General features: G+C 36.7%; 2 protein-coding genes across 2 annotated transcripts; both read right to left on the bottom strand.

Annotated features, from left to right (window-relative positions):
• Positions 1-6102: 6102 nt before the first annotated feature.
• On the bottom strand, positions 6103-6600 carry LOC106869234 (zinc finger BED domain-containing protein 5-like). The gene has a single exon (XM_014914884.1). The coding sequence runs from the start codon at positions 6598-6600 to the stop codon at positions 6103-6105; it is 498 nt and encodes a 165-aa protein (XP_014770370.1).
• A 110-nt stretch (positions 6601-6710) lies between these two features.
• LOC149137109 (protein ZBED8L-like) lies at positions 6711-7049 on the bottom strand. Its single transcript, XM_089338407.1, has one exon. The coding sequence runs from the start codon at positions 7047-7049 to the stop codon at positions 6711-6713; it is 339 nt and encodes a 112-aa protein (XP_089194533.1).
• Positions 7050-14107: the final 7058 nt, after the last annotated feature.

Below are 14107 nucleotides of genomic sequence, written 5' to 3'. Positions count from 1 at the left end.
GGAACTGGCAAGCCAAAGGCTCTGCCTAGCTCTACTCTCTGCTTTGGCATGGTTTCTGCAGTTGAATGTCCTTCCTTAAGCCAACCACTTTACAGTGTGTAGTGGATGATTTTTAAGTGACATCAACACTAGCAGGATCACCAAGTAACTTGCAAGACAATGACCCTGCTCCACAGGGAGTGGGAGTCATATTGAGGGAGGTGGGTTTGTGCCAGTTGGATGAGAGGTTAAAGTATAATAGTGGGATAGAGATAGGTGGCTTGCTGTAGAGGAGATACCTGGCTACCTCAGTTGGAAAACAAAGGAGAGAAAGGGAGATAAGGTACAGTAGGGGATGAATATAAGTGTGATGGTACAGAGGATTGGTCAGGGTGAGTGGTCAGTGGGATGGAGGGGAAGTTTGATAAGAATGTGAGGGGAATAGTTAGAGGTAGGTTAGGGGTGAATGTAGCAAGTGCTTGTGAGAGATATAGGAATGGCTTGAAGGGAGTGGGAATTATGGTACATATGTGAGGGCATTGAGAGTAATAGCTGATAAGAGAGGTGTTAAGGGTGGAGTATAGCAGGGAGGAGAGGACAATGACTGAAGACACAGAAAGGAAGTGATGATATATATCATCATCATCATCATTTAACGTCCATTTTTCCTTATGTGCATGAATCAGATGACCCATACATATGCAAATATGATATTGCTGCATGTCTTTGCACAACAATATTTGGGCAATATTGATGTCATGTTTATGTATCCTGTAAGCAATAGCCATTAACTTAGTTGTTTTTTTTATGGTGAAGATCAGCAATAACAGGAAAGGATAAGTAACAGACAGGGTATCTAGCTAGAGAATACAGCTCATTTAGAACCATCACATGATGTCAAGACAAGGGTATGCAAACACACATACATATGTGTATTTCACAAAGAGCTTTTTGTTGTTTTAATTATAATGTGCGTGTGTGTCTTGTATATCACTCTATGTAAAAAACTGGTATAACTGGAACACAACCATGGATTTACAATATAGAATGGTGATGAACTATAACCTTGGACCCTGCCACAAGAATACGTGGAGTTCTTTACTAATCTAAACAATATTGTTAACCTGGTGTACTAACAGAGAGCTTATAATTTTTCCCAGATTGGTAATCCCTCACAAATAACTCTGTTTTATATATACATATCATTCCTTCTACTTCGATCACTTCAAAAATGTAACTGCACATGATTGTTGGCAATGCTTTTCCTCCTTTATCTTGGACTCTCCTATTTTTCCGGTTTCTAAAGAAGAGCTATGCTTGAAACGTAAAGCTACTACTCTTTTCTTTCTCTGAGCGCCCTATTAATACATTGCTTGTGCTACGTCCACATATTCATTTGTTTTTCGTTTTCTTTTTCTTTATGCTTTTTTTGAATTGACTATATAATGACACCCTGGTCTTGCACCATTTCCACTCTACCTGTCATTTGCTACAACATCTGTCAGTGTTCAGACTGTCTCTGTACAGGGGCCACCCCTACTCCCACCTTTGCTATGAACAGGAATTAATCTTCTTTCTTCATACTTTTGCCACACATGGGCTCAACTCACCTCCTCTCTTCATCTGACACCAACCTCACCTCCTCTCGTCATTTGACACTGATCCCACATGGATTCCCATTCACCTCCCACACCCTCCACCTATATATCTGCTTACCGCCCACCTTGGTACCCTCACCCACATGCACTACTATACACACCCATACACACTATTCAACTCATCCCTCACTTCACCATTACATACCCACTCACACCTTCCCACTCCATACACACCTCTCAGTACCCACACAACACACCATCATCCACACACACAATCTTCAATAGTGTCACGACACATACCACTATATGAACAGCCACACACATTGTTTAACTCAGTACACACATCACACACATCATGCACAATCCAACACCCACACAAGCACATAATACCTGAACACAAACAATATATACACATACACAATATGCATGAACACATGCAACACATATAGACAAATGATAACTTTCAACCACATATATACACTATACACATGCACACTATTTGGTCACAGTGACACACATACATACACATGTGTGCATACCATGTGTGAAAGCACACATAAACTGCTACACACAACACACATGAAACTCATTCACCTGCATTCACACATACACTCACACACACATGCTTGTGCACCTCCTCCTGTTGGGATCACTATGAATTAACTCCCCTTCATTCAACCTCTCTTCTTTATTATCTCCCTTTCATTTAACCTTTTTTTTCCAATCATCTACCATGTTGGAACACTGAACTCAACACATGTTTTTTCAATCTCTATTTATTTCCTCTTATTCCTCTCTGTCAAAGAGCATAGGCTTAAAACGTAAAAGACTTTTCCTTTTTTTCCTGAGTATCAAACTAATACATTTGCTTGTTCCAACACTTGTCTTTGTCTTTGTTTTTGTATAAATCTGAACTATATATATACACACACACAAAACAGGTTTCTCTCAGTCTCTGACAACCAAATCCACATACCAAGGTTTTGGTTGGCCTGGGGCTATAGTCGAAGACTTCTGATCAAGGAGTTGTACTGTGAAATTGAACCAAAGGCCACACAGTTTGGAAGCTAGCATTTCAACCACACAATCAGATCTGTGCCTATTGGCTGTACCTTAAAGTATGATAACAGTTTGAGAACAATGCAGAGCATTGATGAAACTGCTTGTAGAAAAATATGTTGGGAATAACTGACCCAGTATTCAGTGCAAAAGGTTTTAGAATGTCTTGAGGTGTTGTTCTGGGTGTTTGAGTAAAGTATGGCAAAGGTGCAATTTACCAATCCACTCTCCCTTTATCTTCTAATGGTTTCATCCAAGAAATAGCCAAACTAATGATTATAATAGCCTGTTTTCTTTTAGTGTACACATAAAGAAAGAAGACAATCTATTTATATACAGCTTCTATAGAAAACAAAGAGTTTGTCAAGCTCCTTGTTAATTTCTCATTCCTTTACCCCTCTGTGACCATTTAAAGTTGGCTATGATTAACAATAACCTTTAGGAGAGAAATTAAAAAATTTAATTGGAAGGAAAAACAAAACCTAATAAAAAAAAGACTAAACTAATGATGAAAATTAGTCATACAGCCAGCAGCCAAATTAATCTCAGCTACTCTATCTAAAAATAAATATTAATTACTAGGCTTGCATTCCAAAGAGATGTACAAGTGTTTAGGAATTAACATTACAGACATTCCACAACAGCAATAAGAACTTCTGAAACCAACCAGGAACTTTTAGCTAAGTAGTCTTTAGTGCAAAGAATGAAAAATATCTCACAAATTTCACAACTTTATCATCATCATTGTTTTTATACCCACTTTACTTTGCTTGCATGGGTTAGAAAGAGTTTAGTGAAGCAGACTTTCTACCTTTGAATGCCCTTCCTGTTTCCAAGCAGGGTAATATTTCCCCATGGCCAGAAATGTTTTTCACAGAATATTGGAAATGGATACACTTGACAGTAACATTCATTTACAACTATCACAATCATGTCAAGACACACACATACACATACACATACACACACACACACACACACACACACACACACACAAATATAGACACAGGCATGGCTGTGTGGTAGGAAGCTTGCTTCCCAACCACATGATCCCAGGTTCAGTCCCACTGTATGACACCTTGGGCAAGTGTCTTCTATTATAGCCTTGCAATTTTTCTGGTAGAAGATAAATAAGGATCAACATTTAAAAAGTATTCAGTATAATTCTAGCTGAAGTTTGAAAATGAATTTTAGACTAGATTTGCAAATAATATACTGAGTGTTTAGTCCTGAGTGTTTAGTAGTATAGGTAGACTCACTGTTACAGCTTGTTATTAGTTTCAATTCCTAGCTGGAGACATTTTATTTGGTGCCTTTGACCCTTATGCAACGTAAGTTTCTATTTATTTTGAAATTAATCAAGAATTCAGTTGCATTGATTAAAACAACTGACACCATCATTTAATATCCATTTTCTATGCTGGCATGGGTTAGATGGTTTTGACAGGAGCTGGTGAGCTAGAGGTCTACTTTCGTATGGTTTCTATGGCTAGATGCCCTTCCTAATGCCAACCACTTTACTGAGTGAACTGAGTACATTTTACATGTCACCAAGTAACTTGCAAGGCAAGATCCCTCAACTGGAGGTGGAGTAATAATGTAGGAGGGGTCTTTATGCCAGGTGATGAGGCTAAAGTATGATACAGAGACAAGAATAGATAGTGCTATCCCTCTACCATACTTTAGCCTCAATACCTTAACTGGTATTTGGTTGACAGTTGTAACTTAAATATAAACACTATAAAAGTAAACATTTTGTGTCATAGGCAATAAAACAGTCTCAAAAGGATCTGTATAAAAAATTTAGCGATTGTCAATATCACATTCCATTTCCTCTCTTTATAAATCTTGTTTTTCTCTGATAAGACATTAATAAAAACTCATACCAGAATTTGGCACTTTGATGTTGATTCAGTAGTTTTTTGCGGGCTTTTTTCTAATATCATCTTTTAACATCACACATGAGTGAAACGAGATTTGTTGGGGCAAATTTTCTATGTTTGGATGTCTTGCCTGTTGCTAACCCACACTTGTTTCTAAGTAAAGTAATATTTTCCCATGGCCAGACATGTTTTTCACAGAAGACTGGAAACAAAACAACATCATGCTTATTTACAACCACCTCATGATGTCCAGATCAACACACACACACACATAATCATCATCATTTACTGTCTGTTTTCCATGCTGGCATGGGTTGGATGGTTTGATAGGTGCTGGCAAAGCTAGAGATGGCACCAAGCTCCATTGTCTGTTCTGGCATGGTTTCCGCAGTTGGATACCCTTCCTAACACCAACCTCCACACAAAGTGTATTGGGCACTTTTTACATGGTACCAGCACTAGTATCAATTCTGCCTTGGTGGGAAGGTCTTCTTGAATACAGCAAGGCACCAGATGTCTTGGCCCTCCTTTGTGAGGCTCAGTGTCTTGAGATTGGTCTTCAGCACTTTGTCCCAGTCTTCCTGGATCTCCTTACATCCACTTTAAGTGATTGGTGCTTCTATACACAACTCTCTACATCCATACATATCACATGACCAAACCATCACAGTCTTCTCTCTTGCACACTGCATCTAATTCCTCTTGTGCCTAACTTTTTCTCTCAGTACACTAGCACTGTCATTGCACATTCAGTAGAATATACCACCAGCTTCATTCTTCTCTAGCCTTTACATGTCCTCTGCATACAGGGCCCACATCTCACTACATCACACACACACAACAGGCTTCTTTCAGTTTCCGTCTACCAAATCCATTCACTACACCAGTGGCCCCCAAACTTTTTTATTCATGGCACACCTTACAAGTTGTCAAAATATTTTGGCGCACTTTGTACATAAATTCTAAAATTTATTCAAAAGGGGTTTTATATATATTAGCATAGCATAAACTAGAAAAGTAATATACAGATAATTAAAAATACAGAAAAACTGCATGTACTTACCCTTTATTCAATATTTGAAGCAAAGTTATCAATGAGAAACATGCGCTTGATGTTTTTTAGAAAGGTTTTCAATATTGGGACATATTTGAGAAAGACAAACCCTCATTTCTTTTTTGATGCAATGGAGCTTCTCTCTTTTTTTGGATTTGATGTTATTGAAGGTTAAAAATCCCAACTCACATAAATATGATGTGGAAAACTGCATCAAAACGGATAAAGCCTTTTTTGTTACTGTGGTGTATTCTCCAAAATATATCAATAGGTAACTCAGCATACTTGATTTTAAGTCTACGATTACTGTATATAGATGTAAATTTCTCTTCTCATATTTTCAGACCAATATTAGATGGCACTTTATGAAGGGATTCAAACCCGATCATACTCTTTCTGTGTTCAATGACGAAAAATAAAAGTTTATGTTTTCTTCCAGATTTGTCGAATGTTCAAATACAACAGGAATCATTTCTTTTTTGCAGCTTTTACATATTAAGGGAAATATTTCAAAGTTACCACCTTCAGCTCAATTTTTCCAAATTACATTTTTTAAAAATGAAACCAGCTTATCTGTCAAAGTGAAAATGTTTTCATCTCTACCTTGCATACTTGTATTGACGCTATTAAGTTGTGCAAATATCTCTGTTAAATACTCCAGTTTGGAAACCCAAAATGAACATTGTAGATATTCCAAGAAGCAGTCATATTTTTCTTCTTTGAAAAATGCATGCAATTCCTTCTGGAGTTCATATCTGTGATGTAGCACCTTACCTTTTGAAAGCCATCTGACATTTGTGTGCATGTGTTGAGAATCCATATCAACACATATTTGTTCAAATAAGCAACACTTCAATGGCCTGCTTTTAATATAATTAACCATTTCAACAACTTGGTATAATACTTGCTTTAACTCAATAGGTATTGTTTTTGAAACTAGTACCTCCCTATGTAGGAAGCAATGAGTATGTATGACATTAGGATTTTGCTGTTGTACAAGAGATACAAAACCTTTAATAGAGCCCATCATAGATAGTGCCCCATGAATTCCAGGATAAACTCTATTTCTCGAGGTAGGCAGATAAATGGCAAAAATATGAGTGGCATTTCTTCACAACAAAACAATGGATTTATGATTTAGTTACCATGAATAAAGTGAATAAATGTAAGTAATTGTGCTTTGTTGCTAATACCAGTTGATTCGGCAACCTGTAGAGCAAATTCTGAGTTCTGAAGTTTGTTCAGTACATTTTCCTCTATATCAGCAGATAAATCCATAATTCTCCTTTGGATTGTATTATTTGAGAGTGGAATCTTGCTTGTTTCTTGCTCGGCTTCATCACCTAATATGGTTTTAACCATCTTTCTACAAGCGGGTAAGATAATCAACTCGGCTAAAGTATGCAGTTTAGTTTGTAGTGCAATCATTTTGGCCATCTCAATAGATGCAACTTGAACCTTTTCAGAAGCATTCATCCTTTTTCCAAAATAGTTTCTTTGTTTAGATTGCTGTTCTAGCAGTCTTTGGAATGAATTCGAATCTTTACATTGAAGATGTGTGTTTGGTTGTAAAATGTTGTTTCAACTTGCTGGGCAACATGCTGTCATTAGACATCTTTTCACCACAAACAACACACAGCAGAAGAGGTTGATCCTTGTTGCTAGATCAATGAAACCCAAACTTTAAATAGCTATTGCAGTATTTACAATTGGGTCAAGCTTTCGTGTTATTATCACTATGCTTAATTGCTTTTGACGAACATTCACTTTCAGATTCATAATCGACACGGTTATGTTCTTCTTACCAAACTTTTCCATTTTATGGGTAATTTAGTCTGTTAATATGAATTGGCTCGCACAAAGAGCACAGATTACCAACAGAGTCAAACTGAGACAAGTGACCAGTGAGCTGTGAAAAGTGGCAGCAAGTCATATTATCGGACTCTTTGAGAAGTCTTTCAAAATTAATTGAAAAGATGAAAATTCTCACCACTATATGAATGAAAAAATTGAAATACAGCTACAATACGTAAAGACATATTAAAAAGATTTAGTTCAACATCGTATACTTTAGTCCAATAGTTTATTTTCACATTCATTATTGAGATGAAAACTGCTGAGGCTACAACCGAAATAAATTGAAACAGTCGTGCACTCAATATGTTCACAAGACATCATTTTCAAGGATGGATTGATTCTAATTTAGTTCTTATCCCTAGGAAATTTCAGATTAAAAATTAAATAACACAGTCATACCATAATTAGCCTAAATGAATTGAATGACACATCACCTCTCGTTCTTAGTTTAGAACTTAGTATTCAGTTTTTTTGCCACTTTGACATTAATATATGAACTTTCTTGTGAATTTCGGTTTGTATTTTTCATATTTTGAAATATAATCTTACTTTTTTGAGGTGCACCTAATTATATCTTGCAGTGCACCATGGCGCATGGTTTGGGAACCACTGCACCAGGCTTTGATTAGCCTGAAGCTATAATAGCAGACACTTGCCTAATGTGCCACACAGTGGAATTGACACGAGACCACATGGTAGGAAAGCAAGCTACTTATCAACACTTCCATGCCTGCACCTAGTTTCTATCAGATTAGAAAAACAAAAAACAAAAATGCTTTAACATTGTATCAAGGCAAATGTCCTTATCTTAGGAACATTTGTCACAGATAGAGTATGAAGTCAATAGACAAATAAGTACCTGTAAAGAAAACATTTTAGATGCAGCTAGAAGGTTTAAATAAATTGGCAAATGTTCATTAGAGTGCAAAGACTGCTTGCTGCCTTGCCAAGGTCAACTTTGCTTTTCATGCTTTGAGGAGAGGAGAGGGGTCAATAAATAGGTACTAATCAAAGCTGGTGGATTAGCAGAACTGTAAGAATGTCGGACCAGATGTATCATGATATTTCTCCCACATTCTAAATTCAAATCCAGCTATTGTCTACTCCGCAGCCTGTGCGGTTACGCCCCAGCACTCCCAGCCTATACAGCTAGGGCAGACAGTCTGCACCACCAGATACGCTACTATACAGGCATAGCCTTCTCCCTTGACAAAAAAAAAAAAAAAATGTGATGAGAATCAAAGTAAAAACAGAAACTCTAGTATTGATCATATGTAGTTTCAAATTTTGGCACAGGGTCAGCAATTTTTACGAGAGGGATTAAGTCGATTACATCGACCCCAGAGCTCAAACGGTATTTATTGTATTCACCACGAAAGGACAAACGGTAAAGTTGGTGGATCTATTTCAAAACAGGGGCACCAGTTTTCATTCATGTTTTATCTAGTGTTTTTGGTACCGAAAGACTTTCAAACTTCGTATACTTATCTATTTTGTGTTATAGAACAGAAAAAAATTTTGTATTCGAATTTATTTCATGTAAAAAATTGTCCTATTTCGATAATTTCTACTAATCACTGACGTCTATTCAGTTAAAAACAGTTAGCGCTGTAACGGTGTATATCGTATTAATCCCCTAACCCTAACTCTAACTAGACTGTTAACCCTAACCCTAAAACTAGAATCCGAACTCTAAAATTGTTACACAGCGTAATTTATTATATAAACAATATATGCGTATAAATTACGATTAAACCGGATGAAATATGTCACAGGGAATAACATTTTTATGACCGCCCAGCAGTAACTCTATTCAGCTGAATAAACGTCAGTGATTGGTTGAAATTACAGAAATACGACAACTTTAACATGGAATAACTTGCGATGTACGTTTTTTTGTTAAGAAGACTAAGAGTAAAAGATGTTTTATATGACACATTCTACCAGTGTCCCAAGTTTCAAAGTGTTTCGTTAAGAAAATACTGGTGCCCCCGTTTTGAAATAGATCCAAGTTGATCTCGGCGATATGTGAACTCAACGTAAGGAATGCTGCTAAGCATTTTGTTCGACGCGCTAACGATTTTGCCCGCTTGCCGCCCACGCATTGGTCAGATATGACTATCAGTATTTCGTTTTATTTCATATATGACTATCAATATTTCCTTCACATCGCGATTATTTTGCAGGGAGTAGCTCTAATTACTTCACATAGCGGTTATAGAAACAAAAATGTTCCTAGTACTGAAATCAATTTAGCTACTCCACAATATAAATAGGTATGTATATTTGTGTCTATGTATGTTGATAGAGTTAGTTTGCACCAATCAGAATGAGAAGCTAAACATTTTAAATTTTATAGTACAAAAAAAAACTAAAAGAAAAGAGTAACAGCTTAAAAGGTACTTAATAAGTTAAACAGACAAAAAAAGAAACAAACAAACAAAATCTCAAAAATAACTTCCAACAGAGAATGTAGTAAGCCTGCTAATCATGCCACTGAATAGGTGAAGAGAAACCAGGTTGAATATCATAAGTGATTTTCAGTAGGTTATGAAACAGAAAGAAATCGCGCTGTGTGTGTGTGCTGGCTGATAGAGAGATTTCACCGTCTCTTCCAACGTAAACAACTCTCAAGGACATCAGTGAATATTTTAGATAACCTAGATTGTTTATTTACTTTCAGTACAATCGTTATACACGCGCACACATCTTTCTGTTTATTTTCTACTCGTTTCACGCCATGCTGGAGCACCGCGTTAAAGAGTTTTAGTCGGCTGATACGACCCCAGTACTTATTTTTAAAAAAAAGTATTGGGGTACTACTAAAGCAGCGCGGACCCGAACGCGCAGTCGCGCTAGCTAGTCTTGAGTGGTCGATCCTAACCCTAACCCGCGTGTGCAAATGAATGTGTTTAGGGTTAGGGTTAGGATCGACCACTGACGACTAACTAGCGCGGACGCGCGACTGCGCGTTCGGGTACGCGCTGCTTTAGTAGTACAAAGTATTGGTACTTAATTCAAATAATTAAACCGTTCTTTGTTGTTCCAGCATGGCGGAAACTTTTAGGGGTTTCATCCAGAGGTTGTCACCTCACTGGAGCACCAAACAATGGTTTCTTTTTTAAGTGGTGGGGAGAGAAAATAGATGTACATTGATAAATAAAAGTTTCAGCCAGAGGCTGTGGCCATACTGGAGCACCAGATAATGGCTTCTTTCTTTTTTTTTTATGTAAGAGGGAGAGAAAATAAAAGTACAGTAAGTAGAAGTTTCAGCGTGAGACTAACCGCATCAAATAGTTTAATTCTTTTTTATTATTATTAAGTAGGGAAGTACATTGTTAAGTTAATGTTTAACCCATTGTTATGTAATTTATCTCATTGATGCCGACCTAATAAAATAATACTTTATTCATTGTAAGAGACTTGTTAAGTCGATAGACAAGCGTATATTATTAGTAGAATGAATGGACATTCATTATATATTTTATTTGTTTGAGTCCTGGGACTACGGCCATGCTGGGACATCGCCTTCAGTCGGACAAGTCGCCCACGTACATATTTTAAAGTTTGGTATTTTTGTATCGTTTCTTTTGCTGAAAGGCTAAAATACGGGGACATAAATAAACTAACACCCGTGAGGGTCACTAACACACATTTGACATACGACAGGTTTCCACATAATTCACACACAAAGTACTCGTCGACACGCGGCTATAGTAGAAAGCATTTGTCCAAGGTGCCGTGCAGTGAGACTGAATTCGAAACCATGTGGTTTGCAAAGCGAGCAGCACAACCACACATTTGCTTGTTTTTGTTTTTTTTAACCTTTTCTTGGATTAACAGTTTTTAACAATTAAAATTTTCAAGAACTTACGAGACAAACTAAACGAATATTTAATATTACATTACATTAGATATGCAAAATTTTTTTGAAAAACTTGAAAGAAAAGTGGGTTGGATCAAATGTTTTTAAATATACCTTAGTTTAATAATAATAATAATAATAATATACAATGAAATTCAATAACTGACATTTTCATTCGTAATTCTATATATGTTTAAAGCTTGAAAGTAATGTGTTTTTAAATCTATTTTTATAGTCAATATTTATTGATCGTCTCAAGTATAGCTGGTGTTATTAAACAAAACATGTTTTGAATTTGTGTATGCGAAGACCACTTTCAATTTATAATTACTTTAACTTCAAATTATATTCCGAGGGAAAGCTGAAAAGTTCATAGACTGGCTATGAAGGAGTGATGCTAGAAATGTAAAAACTTGCATGTATTAATTTCAGTGCTTCTTAATAACTGCATTTTCAGGGAAAACTGACATCTGATTGTTCAAAGAAGACATCAAAAGTAACTAGTATAGCGACTTCTCTTGGGATGGGAGGAGCGACAAAATTTGCCATGGTGGTATTATCAAGTACCTGCAGAAAAAGAATTTCGCTCTGCTCAAGCTTTATCAACAGTGCAAAAGTGAGGAGCTGAATTTAGGAGATGAAGGGAGAGTCTCGAAAATGACCCAAGGTCTGGACGTCCTGCAACTGCCACCACTAATGAAAACAATGCTATTAGTTTATCCCATGACAATTGAGAATATTCTGCACAATGAACTGGATATGACGATGGTTTCTGCTTGATGGGTGCCACGTCTTCTAACACCTAATCAAAAGCACACCAAATTGAACACATCATGGGAAAATCTGATATTGTTTGAAGCAGATCCAGTTGGTTTGCCTGAACATTTCTTAACCTGGATGAGTGTTGGATTCATCACTAATCCCAGGTTGAGACAATACACGTGGTGGAAACACCCCTCCTCACTAGCTCTGAAAACAGCCAAGATCATTTCAATTGCAGGGAAGGTGATAGCCCGTTTTTTTTTTTGCAAAAGGGATTGTTTATTGACTATCTTCAAAAGGGCCACTGCTAGCACAGTTTTGAAAGACTACCAAGACCAAACACCCAGGAAAACTTATGAAAGGGGTCTTGATTTATGAGGACAATGTTCCAGCACACAAGTCCTTAGTTTCAATGGATTCTGTGCATGACTGTGGATTTGAACTGATTCTTCAGCTTTTGCCCCACATGAAAAATTCTCCATATTTTTCCCCAACATGAAAAATCAAAGTTGGGAACAAGTATCACAGCAATGAAGACATCCTATTTGCTACTGATGACTTTTTTGACCAACAGTATGAAAGCTTTCTTCACCCATGGGATCCAAGCACTGCAACACCGATGGAAGAAGTGTGTGGACCACAAGGGTGACTATGTTGAAAAATAAACCTCATTTGGTCCCATTGAGAGCATCTTGGTCAGCCTATAAACTTTTTAGCCAACCCTCATATATTACTATTAGGCTGGAAAGAAAGTCCTGTCACATTTTTGACATGATCACTGAGAGTATTTTTTAACACTTTGCAATAGACACACCAAACAAATCTGGTTCATTACAGCTGGAGTTTGTGAACTGGGTTTTACCACATACACACACACACACTTTGTTTCCCAATAAAACTATTACACTGTAACAAAACTTTAATTTCGTCATTTGTCAGTAAGTGTTATTTCCTATTCCTTCCTACCTAGAAATCAAAGGAAATGACAACTATTTCCTTCAAACCTTGCTTTTGTGAGTTGGACATCAATGTTTTGAAACTGACCTATTTTTCCATTACACTTCAGGCAAATTCAGCACTGAATCACTGAAGCAGAAATATTGTTGTAGCAAATATTCTGCTCAATACTATATATTTGCTTGACTTTAACCACTTGAGCATGTCCTCAGTGGCTGACAATATGTGCATCTCTGACCATGAGCAGTGGGGAAGCATCATCATAGCCACATGTTGGGAAGGATTCTCTGGGTTTTGAATAAATGTAACAAAAGCAAAGTTTGAAGGAAATATCAGCCATTTTTCACACTTTCTAGGAGTAAGTAAATAGGAAATGAAAAAAAAAAAAAAGGCATCAGAGGGGTGGCACATACCCTGTGCACATATAGTGTGGCTTACAATGTGTTCCTTACCTATGCTTTCTAATTGAACTGATTTTTTTTTTTTTATAGATACTCTGGTGAAATTAAGTATCACCATTATATATAATCTGGTGAAATTAAATCAACTTGTAAGTAAATGGAACCCTCAAATTCATCACTGTACACACACACACAGTTGCATATGTATGCATGCATGTATCCACCCACACGTGTCTATGTGCATAGATATACCCTGATCTATACATAGATGAGGGTCGATTCATATGAAAAAGAAAGTGAACAAAACGAAATACTTATAGAAAACATTGCATTGAATTTGAGAAGCGTTTCACCATTATAGGTATTTATACTCCGGTGAAATTTTAAGAAATGAATTCATAAACAAATGCATTCCTCAAATCCATCACTGTACACACAACCAAATTTTCATCACCTCCAGCCACTCACCCAATGAGAATTTCTGTATAATTTGGTGAAAATTCATTCAGCCATTTTCCACACACACAGACAAAGACAAGTGATTACAAAACCTTACTTTCGCTCATGCACACAGGGTACTAACAGTTGCTACCCAAGGACAAAAATAGTGTTACACAGTGTTATTAATAAAGTTCATTTAAGATAAAAAAATAATTATTAAAAAATAGACAAAAAGAAAGAGACCAAAAGCA

Source organism: Octopus bimaculoides, chromosome 2 (assembly GCF_046866305.1).
Source record: "Octopus bimaculoides isolate indiv1 chromosome 2, ASM4686630v1, whole genome shotgun sequence".
Lineage (NCBI taxonomy): Eukaryota > Metazoa > Mollusca > Cephalopoda > Octopoda > Octopodidae > Octopus > Octopus bimaculoides.
The sequence above is the reverse complement of the archived record's forward strand: the minus strand, read 5'-3'. Positions and strand labels throughout refer to the sequence as shown.